The sequence below is a fragment of the Caretta caretta genome, chromosome 1 (genome assembly GCF_965140235.1).
Source record: "Caretta caretta isolate rCarCar2 chromosome 1, rCarCar1.hap1, whole genome shotgun sequence".
Taxonomy (NCBI): Eukaryota; Metazoa; Chordata; order Testudines; family Cheloniidae; genus Caretta; species Caretta caretta.
The window spans coordinates 41,444,850-41,458,157 of NC_134206.1; the positions used below are offsets into that span (position 1 = coordinate 41,444,850).

The 13,308-nt window shown below is 43.2% G+C and overlaps 1 protein-coding gene and 1 long non-coding RNA gene across 2 annotated transcripts; one reads left to right on the forward strand and one right to left on the reverse strand.

Moving 5' to 3' along the window:
- Nucleotides 1-382: 382 nt before the first annotated feature.
- LOC125634597 (uncharacterized) lies at nt 383-5,313 on the reverse strand. The gene is made up of 2 exons (XR_007355971.2): nt 4,716-5,313; nt 383-926 (listed from the first exon to the last, which is right to left on the reverse strand). It is a non-coding gene; the product is annotated as an uncharacterized LOC125634597 (long non-coding RNA).
- Nucleotides 5,314-5,470: 157 nt separating this feature from the next.
- On the forward strand, nt 5,471-11,696 carry SAP18 (Sin3A associated protein 18). The gene is made up of 4 exons (XM_048845553.2): nt 5,471-5,632; nt 5,759-5,868; nt 9,690-9,812; nt 11,197-11,696. Exons 1-4 carry the CDS (start codon nt 5,561-5,563, stop codon nt 11,351-11,353), a joined length of 462 nt encoding a protein of 153 aa, XP_048701510.1. The 5' UTR covers nt 5,471-5,560; the 3' UTR covers nt 11,354-11,696.
- Nucleotides 11,697-13,308: the final 1,612 nt, after the last annotated feature.

The following is a 13,308-nucleotide window of genomic DNA, read 5'->3' on the forward strand; positions in this document are numbered from 1 at the left end:
TTTGTGTCTCCAGAAATAACATGCTTGTTAACAGCAAAAATGTTTTTAAATAAATAAATAATATACAGAGGTGAGACATAACAGACCTCAACCCTATTGTCCCTCTGCAAATTTGTGTACACAGAGTCAATACCTTACCTCTCTCTAGAAGTGCAAAGTTTCAAAAAGTTCAATGAATTGTTGGGGGCGGAACAGATCTGGACAAGGAGAAAAAGTCTGGAGATGAATGTGAGAAGGGAGGGACAAGCAGTAGAAACAAAAATGAAACTGTTTGAGCAGCATATTCCAGAAGTCTTGAGGTCTTTCTGAGTGTAGCCTTCATTGATTTGAGATCTACCATACCATTCTCTCACTAGAAGGGAAAACCATAATAGCAGCAGGCTATAAAAGAGACCCAGTTTGGGAATACTTTAATGAAGTTCCTCTACCTGTGGCATGCGTGCAAAATGCAAACAGTGCAACAAAGAAATGCAAGGCCTGGTAGCCTTAATGAAATAGCATCACGAGAAGAGTTCCTTCTCAGGAGGAAGCTGCATTGAAGATGATGAAAGGAACATGTCTAAATATGCAGGATCTTCATGTTTGAGCAAAAAATGTAGTTGTTACTCTATGGCACTATCATTTTAGATGCAGTTGTGATAAAAAAAATAAATAGCTGAAATAGGCAGATCTTCCTTGTACAATTTCACCCTTAAAATAGTACCGAGTGTCAGTGAATGCAATGATTAATACTAGATGAGCAGTATGGTAATAATAATTAAATAACTGCATTGACTTATTTTGTTTCGGAGAATCCATCCTCAACATACAGGATTCTGAAGACTATCCACCTTCAAGATCACAATCATTTTCTATAGTTTCAGAGTTATCTGCCAATGACAGTGTTTCAGTCACATCATGTACGTCACAGAGGCACAGTATATCACCTGTAGCAAAAAGAAAAAAAAAATCTCCATCATCCAGAAACAACCATAGATAAATTGGTGATAAGAACCAGCAGATTACAAAAAGAGGTAATTGATGAAAAAATTGCCCAGTTTGTTTATGCAACAAACTCTCCTTTCCGTATGATTGAGAACCCACACTTCATTAACATGCTTCAGTCATTAAAACCAGGATACAGTCCACCCAACAGAGCAGATGTTGCAGGCAAATTGCTGGATAAAGTGTATGAAAGAGAAACTGAGAATTGTGCAAAAGGTCTAGAGGGTAAAATTGTTAACCTGAGTCTTGATGGGTGGAGCAAGGTCCACAATGATCCTGTTGTATGTGCTTGTGTGACAACAGAAGAAGGGAATGTCTTCCTTACAGAAACAAAAAGAAAAGGAGTACTTGTGGCACCTTAGAGACTAACCAATTTATTTGAGCATGAGCTTTCGTGATCTACAGCTCACTTCATCGGATGCATATTGTGGAAACTGCAGAAGACATTATATACACAGAGACCATGAAACAATACCTCCTCCCATCCCACTCTCCTGCTGGTAATAGCTTATCTAAAGTGATCACTCTCCTTACAATGTGCATGACAATCAAATTGGGCCACTTCCAGCACAAATCCAGGTTTTCTCACCCTCTGCCCCTCCCCCAACTCACTCTCCTGCTGGTAATAGCCCATCCAAAGTGACCACTCTCTTTACAATGTGTATGATAATCAAGGTGGGCCATTTCCAGCACAAATCCAGGTTTTCTCACCCCCCCCTTCCAAAAACCACACACACAAACTCACTCTCCTGCTGGTAACATGCTTGGCTGGCTCCCTTGGGTTACCTGAGCTTGTTTCCTTCTTGGGGAAAAAGCTAAATGGTGGAACTCTCCCAAGTTCCATCCATTCACAACACTTAAAATGAGATATCGCTCATGCACTCCCTTGTTGCATGCTTTGATCAGTAGTGAAATTGTTAAATTAGCTGATGTTTAAATAATCATTGCTGGGAATCTGAGTTAACACCTCTGAGTTACCACCACTGAGGATCAACTCATACTCCTTAGACTTATTGTTTCATGTTCTCCCAAATTCAAACAGAAGTTGCTGCATCAGATACATTCAATTCACATTCTAAAGGTTTCTGCACAACATTGAAGGCTAGAGATTTACTATTTTAAAAACAAAAGCTTCTATTCTAGAGCACAAGGTTGCAAATTGGGAGAGTAACACATTATTATTGCACACCTTCAAATCTGAACACTGGGGAAAACTGTAAATGAAAGTTAACTGACTGGCTTAAGACCACATAGCAAGTGGTGGGACAGGGCAGAACAGAACACAGAACTCCTGAATCCCACCCCTCCATTCTGCTTACAAGATTACAATATTTATATTTTCATGCTTAAACCCATGTTAAAAGTTGCATGCTTATATTTTAATTCAAAATATTCCTAACTTTATCTTGCAAATATGAGAATATATGCATTTTTAAAAGAATGTAAAATTTCAGATTCAAAATCAATTAATTGTGATTGTGAGTGTATTTCATGAACAATTAAAAAAAAACCATACTTGAGCTTTCTTAAAACTCAGACATGTTGGGTCATTTTTCACATAAGTAAAGTGTTCAGAATCTAATAGCAGGAACTACTTAGATTCATAAAGCAGTGCTTTATTTGTTACAGCTGTTCTTTTATGATACCTGAACCTAGACATAATTATATCTGCCTGTTATGTCAGAGGAATTTAATTTTAGCAATGTGAAAAACTGCATCATCTTGGAATTCATTCTTATGAATGGTGATGATGCTGAGTCACTTCCTTTGATAATTTAGGCAATTATAATTATAACTTAATTTCTTATGATTTTTCCTAAATATTTATCTACCCCAAAAGAAGGGAGATGGAGGTCCACAAAGATAGGTTGTGTTGGTTCTCGTATCATATTAAATGTACTACAAATCAAAATAAAAAAAAAAAAACAATTTATGTTAGTTACATTAAATGTGACCTACAAAGGTTTTTGCTTGTTTGTTTTGCAATTGGACTCATGCTTTATGTTTTCAAAAAAAGTCTGAAAGTTGTATGGATTTTTTTCCTGACTATTTTTTAAACCCTGAAATATTGAGAATGCCAATGCACTGAGGCCAGGAAATGCAAATGTGAATGCATAAACTGTAACTCTATCCCTTTATGCATATGTATTACAATTTATGTGATCACATACTCCTTTTTAAACAACACACAATGTATCATACATATTTCTATAATATTAGGGCACGATTCAGAAAAGCATTTAAGCATATTAGGAAAGTACTTTGCTGAATCAGGCCTTGGATATGCAGGTATAGCAGTTTTTAGTATGGTGTTCTACTTTGTATATGCAAGACAGAGTTCATGGACTCTATTTCTACATACTTAAAGAACAAACATGCTACAAATGAATTATAACAGATTTAATAAGAAGCATTATATAAGTACTTACAATTAGAACATTAATTCTTTCAATAACTACATTATTATTGATATTTCACAAATAAATCAATGAAAATATATTAAATATAGTTAAATACTGTGAATCAGCAAACATACATATATTTCTATGTCAGTTTACAGCAGAATTCAAGGTTCTTGTATTTGTGAAGTTAAAAATGTATTCATAATTTTCAAAGTAGCGTGGAAGAGAAAGTTCCAAAAAAATTCTGACTTGAATGGAAAGAAACATTTTCTTTAAAACAATCCTAAACTAAGTCCAATACTTGGTGAAATTAATATTTTAACTTTGTTGATCAAGGATAGGCCATATGAGAAATACTCTCTAAAGCCCCAATCCTGCAAAAACTAACTTTATGCCTTGAGAGCAGTCCCATTAATTTCTCACAATACATAATTCTCTGTAGGGTTAGAGCATGAATGTATAGTACATGGGTGGGCATAAGTTAAAATGCATGAAAACACAGAAATGCCAATACATCATAAAACATACTGGACAAGTATGATGATTAAACTAGTATATATTTTCATTCTTTTCTACCTATAAATGTGACATTTTCCCATTCATCTTAATCCCTTGGGCCTATTATCAGGACTGTTTTATTGCTGATCCTCATATCAGAAACATACATCTATCTTTCTCCCACCTATTTGGCAGCACACAATAGTTGAGCCAAGAGTGACATAACATAATATTCAGTTCTTGGAAAAACAAAAGCATAAAATGGAGAGCTCAACTATTTGTGTTCCAGCCTATGACGTTAAGGGGAACTCAACTCTAGTTATGATTTACCCCATTCTAATTTATTTTTTCAACTACTTGAAATTACAGCAGGTTATTACTACACATTTATCTGCAGCAGACATCTCAGTAAATCTTTCTCCCTTCGAGAAATGTCATTCTGTAGAAAACAAATAATATTAGCCTATTACAAGCGTTTCATCTTAATTAATTAAGATCATCTTAATTCCACCTTCTCTGTATATATGTGTAGCTATCTATCTATGTATCTTCTTACTATATGTTCCATTCTATGCATCTGATGAAGTGGGCTGTAGCCCAGGAAAGCTTATGCTCTAATAAATTTGTTAGTCTCTAAGGTGCCACAAGTACTCCTAAGCTTTTCAAAGTATTAGACGATGCTGAGATGATTTATCCTGCAAATCTTGAGACTCAATTTGTGAACTTGAAACTGAGCAGAACAGAGAAAGTTATTTTGGAACATGAGCAACACTTCATCTTCATGTGACAGATATGACATTCCGCTCAACCCATAAGTGATTCTGCACTTACCTTGGAAACAATTCTCTTTGGGTCCTGTGAAGTCCTGCCAGCCAGCTACTAATAACTGAGAAGCCCCAGAATGCAGCTACCACAACAGTAACTTGGCTGGAGCAACGCAGCCTATCGGTTTGGACATATACTGTAAATATGCAAAAATATTACACAGTTTTGAAAAAACAGCAGTTTACGGCTTGGGATACAAATAATAAAATAACTCTCAAAAGAGCATGTTGCTTGGTCTTAGGTGCAGCTGCAAGCACCCAACTAACACCATTGAGGTCATCCACGTTAACTATTTCATTGCCGATCGGCGGTCACGGCCGGAGAAAGCAGAGCTCCCTCAGTGGCAAGGTGCACCAGCTCCTGCGAGCGCGAAGGGGGCGGCGCTGGGGGCGGCACCGGCACGCACCGACCCCAAGCTGAGCGGGGAGACCCCTGGGCCAGGCTGGAGCGGAGGAGTCCAGAGGCGCAGCTGAGCTCCCCGGAGCAGCAGGGGCGCGCTCTGCCCGGGCAGGGGGCGTCAGGCCGCAGGGGCCGCTTGCCGAGCTCCCCGCGCGGGCGAGGCGCGCCCACGTCACTCCGGGAGCTCCAGCGCCGCCTTCGCCCGGCCCGGCTGCACGCAAGCTGTGAGCGCGCGGCACGCAGGGGGCGGAGCCCGGCTCGGGGAGCCGAGCCGCCCTTCCCCTTACTTAGCGCGCGCGTGGCCGAGCTCCTCCTCCTCCTCCTCCTCCGGTATCTCGGCGCAGCGGCCGCGCTCTTCTCGCGAGAGTTTAACAGAGCGCGCGCCCGGAGGCATCCGGGTTCCGCTCCCCGCCGCCCCGCACTGTGTGGCCCGGCCGGAGCCCGGAGGGAAGATGGCGGTGGAGTCGCGGGTTACGCAGGAGGAGATTAAGAAGGAGCCGGAGAAGCCCATCGACAGGGAGAAGGTATCGCGGGGCAGGAGCGCTGGGGAGGGGGCGGGCGAGAGCGGCGCCGGCTGCTCGGCCTCCCGGGGGCCGCGCCTGGGGCTGGGGCTGGGGCTGGCGCTGACGGCCTGTGTTTCCCCCTTGCAGACGTGCCCGCTGCTGCTGAGGGTCTTCACCACCAACAACGGGCGGCACCACCGCATGGACGAGTTCTCCCGCGGCAACGTGCCCTCCAGCGAGCTGCAGATCTACACCTGGTGAGCGCGCCCCGCCGGGCGGCCCTGCCCGGGGACCCGCCGCGCTGCCGGGCCCCGGCGCTGCGAGGGCTGCTGGGCTGCAGCTGCCGTATAGACCAAGGGCGGGCCGGCGGGCCTTTTGGCCTGAGGGCCGCATCGGGTTTTGGAAATTGTATGGAGGGCCGGTTGGGGCAGGCTGTGCCCCCCAAACAGCCAGGCCGGGCCCGGCCCTTGCCCGCCCCCCCATCCCGCGCGCTTCTCGCCCCCTGACGCCCACCCCCGGGACTCTTGCCCCATCCAGCCCCCCCATTCCCTAATGCTCCCCTCTCCCCCCCGAGACCCCTGCCCCGTCCACCTCTCACCCCGCTCCCTGTCCCCTGACTGTCCCTGGAACCTCCACCCTTGACTTGTCCCCCCGCCCCACCCCCCCTTTCCTGACGGCCCCCCTGTTCCCTGCCCTGATCCTAATCCACGCCCCTGACCAGCCCCCGAACTCCCCTGCCCTCTATCCAATCCCCGCTCCCTGCCCGGAGCACCGGTGGCGCCGCAGCCCTGCCTCTGCGCAGCACAGAGCACCGGGTCAGGCTGGGCTTTGCAGCTGCGCTGCCCCCGGAGTTTGCAGCCCTGCCGCACAGTGAGCTGAGGCTGCGGAGACAGCGGGGGAGGGGCCGGGGGCTAGCCTCCCGGGCCAGGAGCTCAGGGGCTGGGCAGGAGGGTCCCACAGGCCGGATGTGGCCCACGGGCCGTAGTTTGCCCACCTCTGGTATAGAGCCTGCCACCTGGCCTGTGCGTTGTTATCACCGCTGGTGAGCTGCTGGGCTCCAGCACACTCTTGATCCAAAACTCCATACAATCTGCCATGCCCTAATCTTCCATAGATGTTAAGCAGCCTTTTAAGTGCCTTTTTCCTTAGGTTTCTATCAGGGTCTTGCACTGTAGTTGTAGGAGTGTGTATTTTTATTAAAAACAACCGTTGGCTGTAATAGCTAAACTTAGAAAGAAGAAGGCTACTATTGACCTGCTATGATACTATGTCGTTTGTAGCCATAGTGACTGGGAATCTCATTCCTAAGATTGGAACAAAGCATTTTGTATGTACCTTAACTAATTATAGGTCATTACTAGAGATTCTGTATTTGATGTGTCAACTGACTGCCTCAGATTTCAAAGATCTATATGTTGGAATACTCTTCATTAATTTGGTGTAAATACACAATACAAAAGACTTCTTACTTCAACACCCTTGTACATTTGAAATTCTTTATTCCAAAGTAGGCCTAAACATTACTTTGTCTTGAAAACTGGTTGTTTTGGCTCCCTGTAGTAACTAAGGCCATGTCTACACTAGCACTTATGTTGGCAAAACTTTTGTTGCTGAGGTGTGTGGAAAAACACACACCCCTGAGCGACATACGTTTTGCCGTCATATTCGCTCATGTGCACAGCACAGTGCTGTGTTGGTGGGAGACACTCTGCTGCTGACATAGTTACCGCTCGTTGAGCTGCTTTTATTATGTCCACAGGTGAGCTCTCTCCCGTCTGCATAGAGCAACTACATGAGCGATCTTACAGTGGCGCAGCTGTATTAGTACATCTGTGCTGCTGTAAGCTTCTACTGTAAATGTAGACATGGCCTAAGTTCCATGTCTCTTGAAGACTACCAAAAAGGTTATCCCAAAATGTTGAGTATTGTATAGAAATTGTGTCAATAATTTTTGTGCTATGTTTTGCATACGTTTCATGTGCACAGTTTGCATGTGGTATTTCGTGTATTGTGGAGAAGGTGTACTCTGGTGGCAACCAGTGTTCTTTATGAACTCTTTTTAGTCCCTTAAGTTTAGTTTGGAAAACTAGTCTGGCCCCAAAGTTGCCAGAGTTACTCTTCAGAAACATTATTTGTCTTCAACATTTGAAGAATGTCAAACTTAGTTAGGTGTAGCTGATGCTGACTGGGGAATGAACTTCGTCTAAAACTTCTTTCTCTCCAGGTATCTTGTTACTACTCCAAACTTCCCATGTAGCAAAATTTTCTTGAAACTTGTGTATCAATGACCTAGTTGAACAACCTATTCACAACAAAAGTTAGAGGCCCAGTCCTGCTGTATTTATTTTAATGAGAATTATCAACCCAAACCTGGTCTGGAAATTTTTGCCTTCAGCAGAAGTCAGATTAGGCTCTGTCAACACAATGCCCTCTATTGACTTGTTGGCGCTAGAATGAACAAACCCTTCCCCTCTCCCCCCTTTTTTTTTTATTGTGCATACCTATTAGCTCTTCTTTTTAGCTCAGATAATTGAATCCTTTTGTTCTTGGAATCTTAGACTCAAGGTTTTAGTCCTGACTGTAAAGGTAGATCTGTCTCCTGTCAGGATAAAAACCATGATCTTATTATAAGGCTGACTTTGACTTCCGCTATCGTGTGTATGTACATTAAAAAAGCTTTCAAATTACAATTTATTACTTTATATTAGAGGTCTCAACTGAGATCAGGGCCTCTCTGCAGTAGACACCTTGCAACTACATAGTGACACTGGGTCCCTATTGTGAAGAATTTACAATCAAAATAGACTAGACAAAGGGTGGAGGGGAAACGGGTACAGTGAGGTGAAGTAACTTGCCCAACATCATAGTAGGTTAGTAGCTAAGCCAGGATTAGAACCCAAATCTGAGTCCCAGTCCAGTGCCTTATCAACTAGACCATTTTGCCTCAAGTGTTTAATTGGTGTCTTATGTCTTCAGATGTTTAGAGTAAGTCCTCACTGGCCACAAAAAAAACATGCTCAGAAAGTTTTAAATAACTGAATTTTTTAGGTTAAATATGGTAACTCCTCACTTAACATTGTAGTTATGTTCCTGAAAAACATGACTTGAAGTGAAATGATGTTAAGCGAATCCAATTTCCCTGTAAGAATGAATGTTAATGGGGGGGTTAGGTTCCAGGGAGATTTTTTTTTTTGCAGTACTGTACTATAGTTGGGAGGTTCCCCCGCCTTACCCCACACAGGCACCGCCCACAGGCACTGGAGACGGTGAGGCAGGCAAGGAGGCTGAAGGTGCTGTAGGCTAGGAGAAGCATGTTGCATAGCTGCAGCTTCCCCAACTCTGCAAGCACCAGGGGCGGGGGGCTCAACCCTTGGCCCGCCCACTCCACCCCAACCCCCACCCTTAACCCACCTCCTCTTCCCCCACCTTTACTCCCCACGCTGTGTCCTCGCTTCTCCCTCCTGCCTGTGGCAATCAGCTGGCTTGCGGCATTCAGGAGGCTGGGGAGGGAAGGGGAGCTTAGGCGCTGAGTCCTCGCTCCTTCCCCCTGCCTCCTGAATGCTGCAAGTCAGCTGATTGCTGTGGGGAGGAGGGGGAAGGCGCTGATCTGCGGGGTCTGTCGGCAAGCAGGAGGCGCTGTGTGAGGGGGGCGTAGGGGAGCTGATGGGGGGCTGCCAGCTGTGGACGAAGCAGGCAGCCAAACAAAGTTATAGCGAAAGCATTGCACAACTTTAAATGGAGCATGTTCGGTAATTGAGCAGGAACATAAGATTGAAACAACGTTAAGTGAGAGGACGTTAAGTGGGGAGTTACTGTACTTTAAAAATGGATCCTCATTGAAGCTTGTGAAGTGACTAACATAAAATACGTATTACATAGAAATACAGAAGTATATAAAAATCTTACACTGCCCAAACGTGAACTATATATTTCCTTGCTTTTACGTGCTGTTTTTGTAAGTGATAGTACATAGTTAACAAACATCACTTACCTTAAACAGGGTTTGACATTTTTATATATTTGACAACCATATGAACCATCCTGATGAGTTGTAATGTCTTTCTTTTTTTAAATCTAGGATGGATGCAACTTTAAAAGAGCTGACCAGTTTAGTGAAAGAGGTCTACCCAGAAGCACGGAAGAAGGGCACGCACTTCAATTTTGCAATAGTTTTTACAGAACTCAAGAGACCCGGTTATAGGTAAATGACATTTCTTCTCCAGATTCATAGAATATATCAGTCAGCAGAGCTGTAAACTGTTTTTCATCAACACTTATTTAAAGTCTGATATCATCTGAAATCAAGTCCTAATAAAGAGAACACTCCATGGTGACTGCAATGCTTCTAAAGTTTCTCTTCACCCTTTCCCAAAACAATGAACATGTGTTTGCCCAATCTGCTAGTCACCTCATAGGCAACCAGCCAGGATATGTACCTGTAGCTTAGCGTAGCAATGGAAGGCTTGTTGTCTCAGGTGGTATGGAGAGTGACTACATCCTCTATCTAATAAATGCTTATGATTTAGGGCCCTACCAAATTCATGGTCAATTTCACAGTCATAGGATTTTAAAAATAGTAAATTTCATGATTTTAGCAAATTTCATAGTGTTGTAATTGTAGGGATCCTGACCCAAAAAGGAGTTGGGGGGGGGGGGGGGAACGGAGGTTGCAAGGTTATTGTGCGTGGGGTTTGCAATACTGCTACCCTTACTTCTGCGCTGCTGCTGGTGACGCTACCTTCATTGCTGGGCAGCTAAAGAGCAGCGGGTGCCGGCCAGGAGCCCAGCTCTGAAGGCAGAGCCACCGCCAGCAGCAGTGCAGAAGTAAGGATGGCATGGTATGGTGTTGCCACCCTTACTTCTGTGCTGCTGCCTGCAGAGCTGGGCCGTGAGTCAGCAGCCGCCACTCTCCAGCTGCCCAGCTCTGAAGGCAGTGCAGAAGTAAGGGTGGCAATACCGTGAAACACCCCACCACCCCCTCAAAAGTAACTTTGCAACCCCCCTGCAACTCCCTTTTTCAGACCCCCAATCTGAGAACCCTGTTCTCCCCTGTAAAATCCGTATAGTGCAGGGTAAAAGCACACAAAGACCAGATTTCATAGGGGGAGACGAAATTTCATAGTTCGTGACACGTTTTTCATGGCCATGAATTTGGTAGGGGCCTACTTATGATCTTAAGACTGATATTCCTGTCATAATCGTCCCCTGTCTACCAGTGATGTAGACATTCACTCATCAGTGACCAGTTAAAGGGCAGTGAATGTGTCCTGCTATGTCATCTGCAGTGTTTTCTTTACTAGTTTTGTTCTCTTTAACTTGGCAGACAGTTTTTTTCTGAGCTAAAATTTAATGCAAGTTTACATAATTGTTCTATCCTGAGTTGTATTGTTTGTCTAATGAAGACAGCATGTTGCATGTGAGGGGGGTGCCATCTTAGTATTCAACTAGTTAAAGACAGTGGGGGGGGGGACGACACTAAAACCATTCACTAGAAGATTATATTTGGGCCTTAAATGAGTTTGCAGTTGAGAGAGATGGACTCTTTGCCTCTAATTATTAATTTGCATTTCACTTCCTCCCTGTAGGGTGAAGGAGATTGGCAGCACAATGTCAGGCAGAAAGGGCACAGATGATTCCATGACTCTGCAGTCTCAGAAGTTCCAGATTGGAGACTACTTGGATATAGCAATTACTCCTCCAAATCGTGCACCACCCCCATCAGGACGCATGAGACCATACTAAGTGACAAAGTGTCACTTTGTTTAAAACTGATCATGTATATTTCCCTTTGATAGTACTTGCTGCTTGAAACAGGCTCTTTTTTGTTTTTATTGCTAAGCAAGAACATCTGAGAACACACTTAAGCCTTGGAAACATGGGTTACTTTTAAATCTTTATTTTACTTGTTTAGAAGAAAATATCTTTCAGCAGCTTCATAATCCTTTTCATAGTAGTTATGGTCTGAAAAGTAGAAATGTTCAGTGTTTCAAGGTCTCTAAAAATATGAGCAGCATAACATAGAAGTGTTCTAGTTCTGTTAGAAACTGTCATGTTTGGAACAAATATATTGCTATGTCATCCAAAATTTAGTGTCTGTTTTTAAAGATTAAACCAGGTCTGCGTAATAAGTGTTTAATTAAACTGTTAATGTCAGGGGTTGTTTCATCAAATTGTGGCCTCTAAAATGAGGGGTGAAGCTTTCCCTGAATGACCCTGTAACTGACTCCTTTGTGGGGTGAATGGAGTTAATGCGGTGTTCACTCTGTGCAAAGTCATTAGAAAACTGGGCTTTAAGTCTTTAAGATAATTTCATCTTTAGTGGTAAGTCTTTCCCAGCTGAGTGAGATTCAGGGAAGGGACTTGGTATCTTTTAAAGTTATGTAGCTGTTTTTCAGATTGTAGAAAAACTGGTAAAACTGGTTAGCTAGTTGATCTAAGACATAAATACACCACATTGTAAAATGTCAGTTGGCAAGAGAGCTAAAAATCTTAAATTCCAAATGCTACATTTACATTGAGTATTTCTTAGGGATAAAGAAAAGGACTACTTATGGCACCTTAGAGACTAACAAATTTGAGCATAAGCTTTCATGAGCTACAGCTCACTTCATCAGATGCCTTTTGTAGTGATGATCAAGGTGGGCCATTTCCAGCAGTTAACAAGAACGTGACGTGTTCAATGTGTCAACTGCTGGAAATGGCCCACCTTGATTATCACTACAAAAGATTATTTTTTCTCTCTTCTGCTGGTAATAGCTCACCTTACCTGATCACTCTCGTTACAGTGTGTATGGTAATACCCATTGTTTCATGTTCTCTGTGTATATAAATCTCCCCACTGTATTTTCCACTGCATGCATCTGATGAAGTGAGCTGTAGCTCATGAAAGCTTATGCTCAAATAAATTCCTTAGTCTCTAAGGTGCCACAAGTACTCGTAGTCTGTATCCGCAAAAAGAACAATACAGCTGCTACGCTGAAACCTTTCTTAGGGATGTTACTATACTACCAAACTTCACTGTTAAAAGTATTTGTCATGCTCCTTGGTTAAACTGCTGAAGAAGTAAGCCATCCCTTTCTTGCTCATTTCACTTTGAATTCCTGTAAACTGCTGCTGTTGACTTTTGAACAACAAAATTTCAGTTGGAAAGAACTTCAGTGTCTTAAACGCTAAATAATCACCTTTAAAACTCAGCCACTCAGCTGCAAAGACAGCTCCAAAACACTTCCTGTATTAAAAATGAGATTCCCCCTTTCTCTATCACTTCTTCCTTTGTCTACAGTTTACAGCAAAAGCAGTTAGTGGCAAGGGTTCCTGGGCTAGAGTCTGTTATTTTTTACTCTTCAAATATATCCACTGTACTCGGTATGGTATGTTAACATCTTGCCTTTTCAGTGTCTGAAGGCTAAATTATTTAGTACAATTTAAACAGGCTAAATTATTTAGTAAATAGAAACAAGGATTTCTAAGGTCACAGGTGTGACTTCCTTGGAAAGTGAGAATGTAAGTACTGAAATCAGGGGCAGATTCTAAATTAACTAAATTCTTACCATATATGTAAAGTAGCAGAAGTCTTTGAAAAGCCTGATGGTGGCTTATACCGAACTGAATGTGTTCAAATAATGTAACACATTCTCTCTCTCCCCTCCCCAACAAGACAGGTGCCTGGAAACACCATAGTTTCTTAGCCACTGCCC

Coding starts and splice junctions, on each gene's coding strand:
- SAP18 (XM_048845553.2), top strand. CDS start 5,561: ATGGCGGTGGAGTCGCGGGTTACGCAGGAGGAGATTAAGAAGGAGCCG. Junction 5,633..5,758: donor AGCCCATCGACAGGGAGAAG/GTATCGCGGGGC, acceptor TCCCCCTTGCAG/ACGTGCCCGCTGCTGCTGAG. Junction 9,813..11,196: donor CTCAAGAGACCCGGTTATAG/GTAAATGACATT, acceptor TCCTCCCTGTAG/GGTGAAGGAGATTGGCAGCA.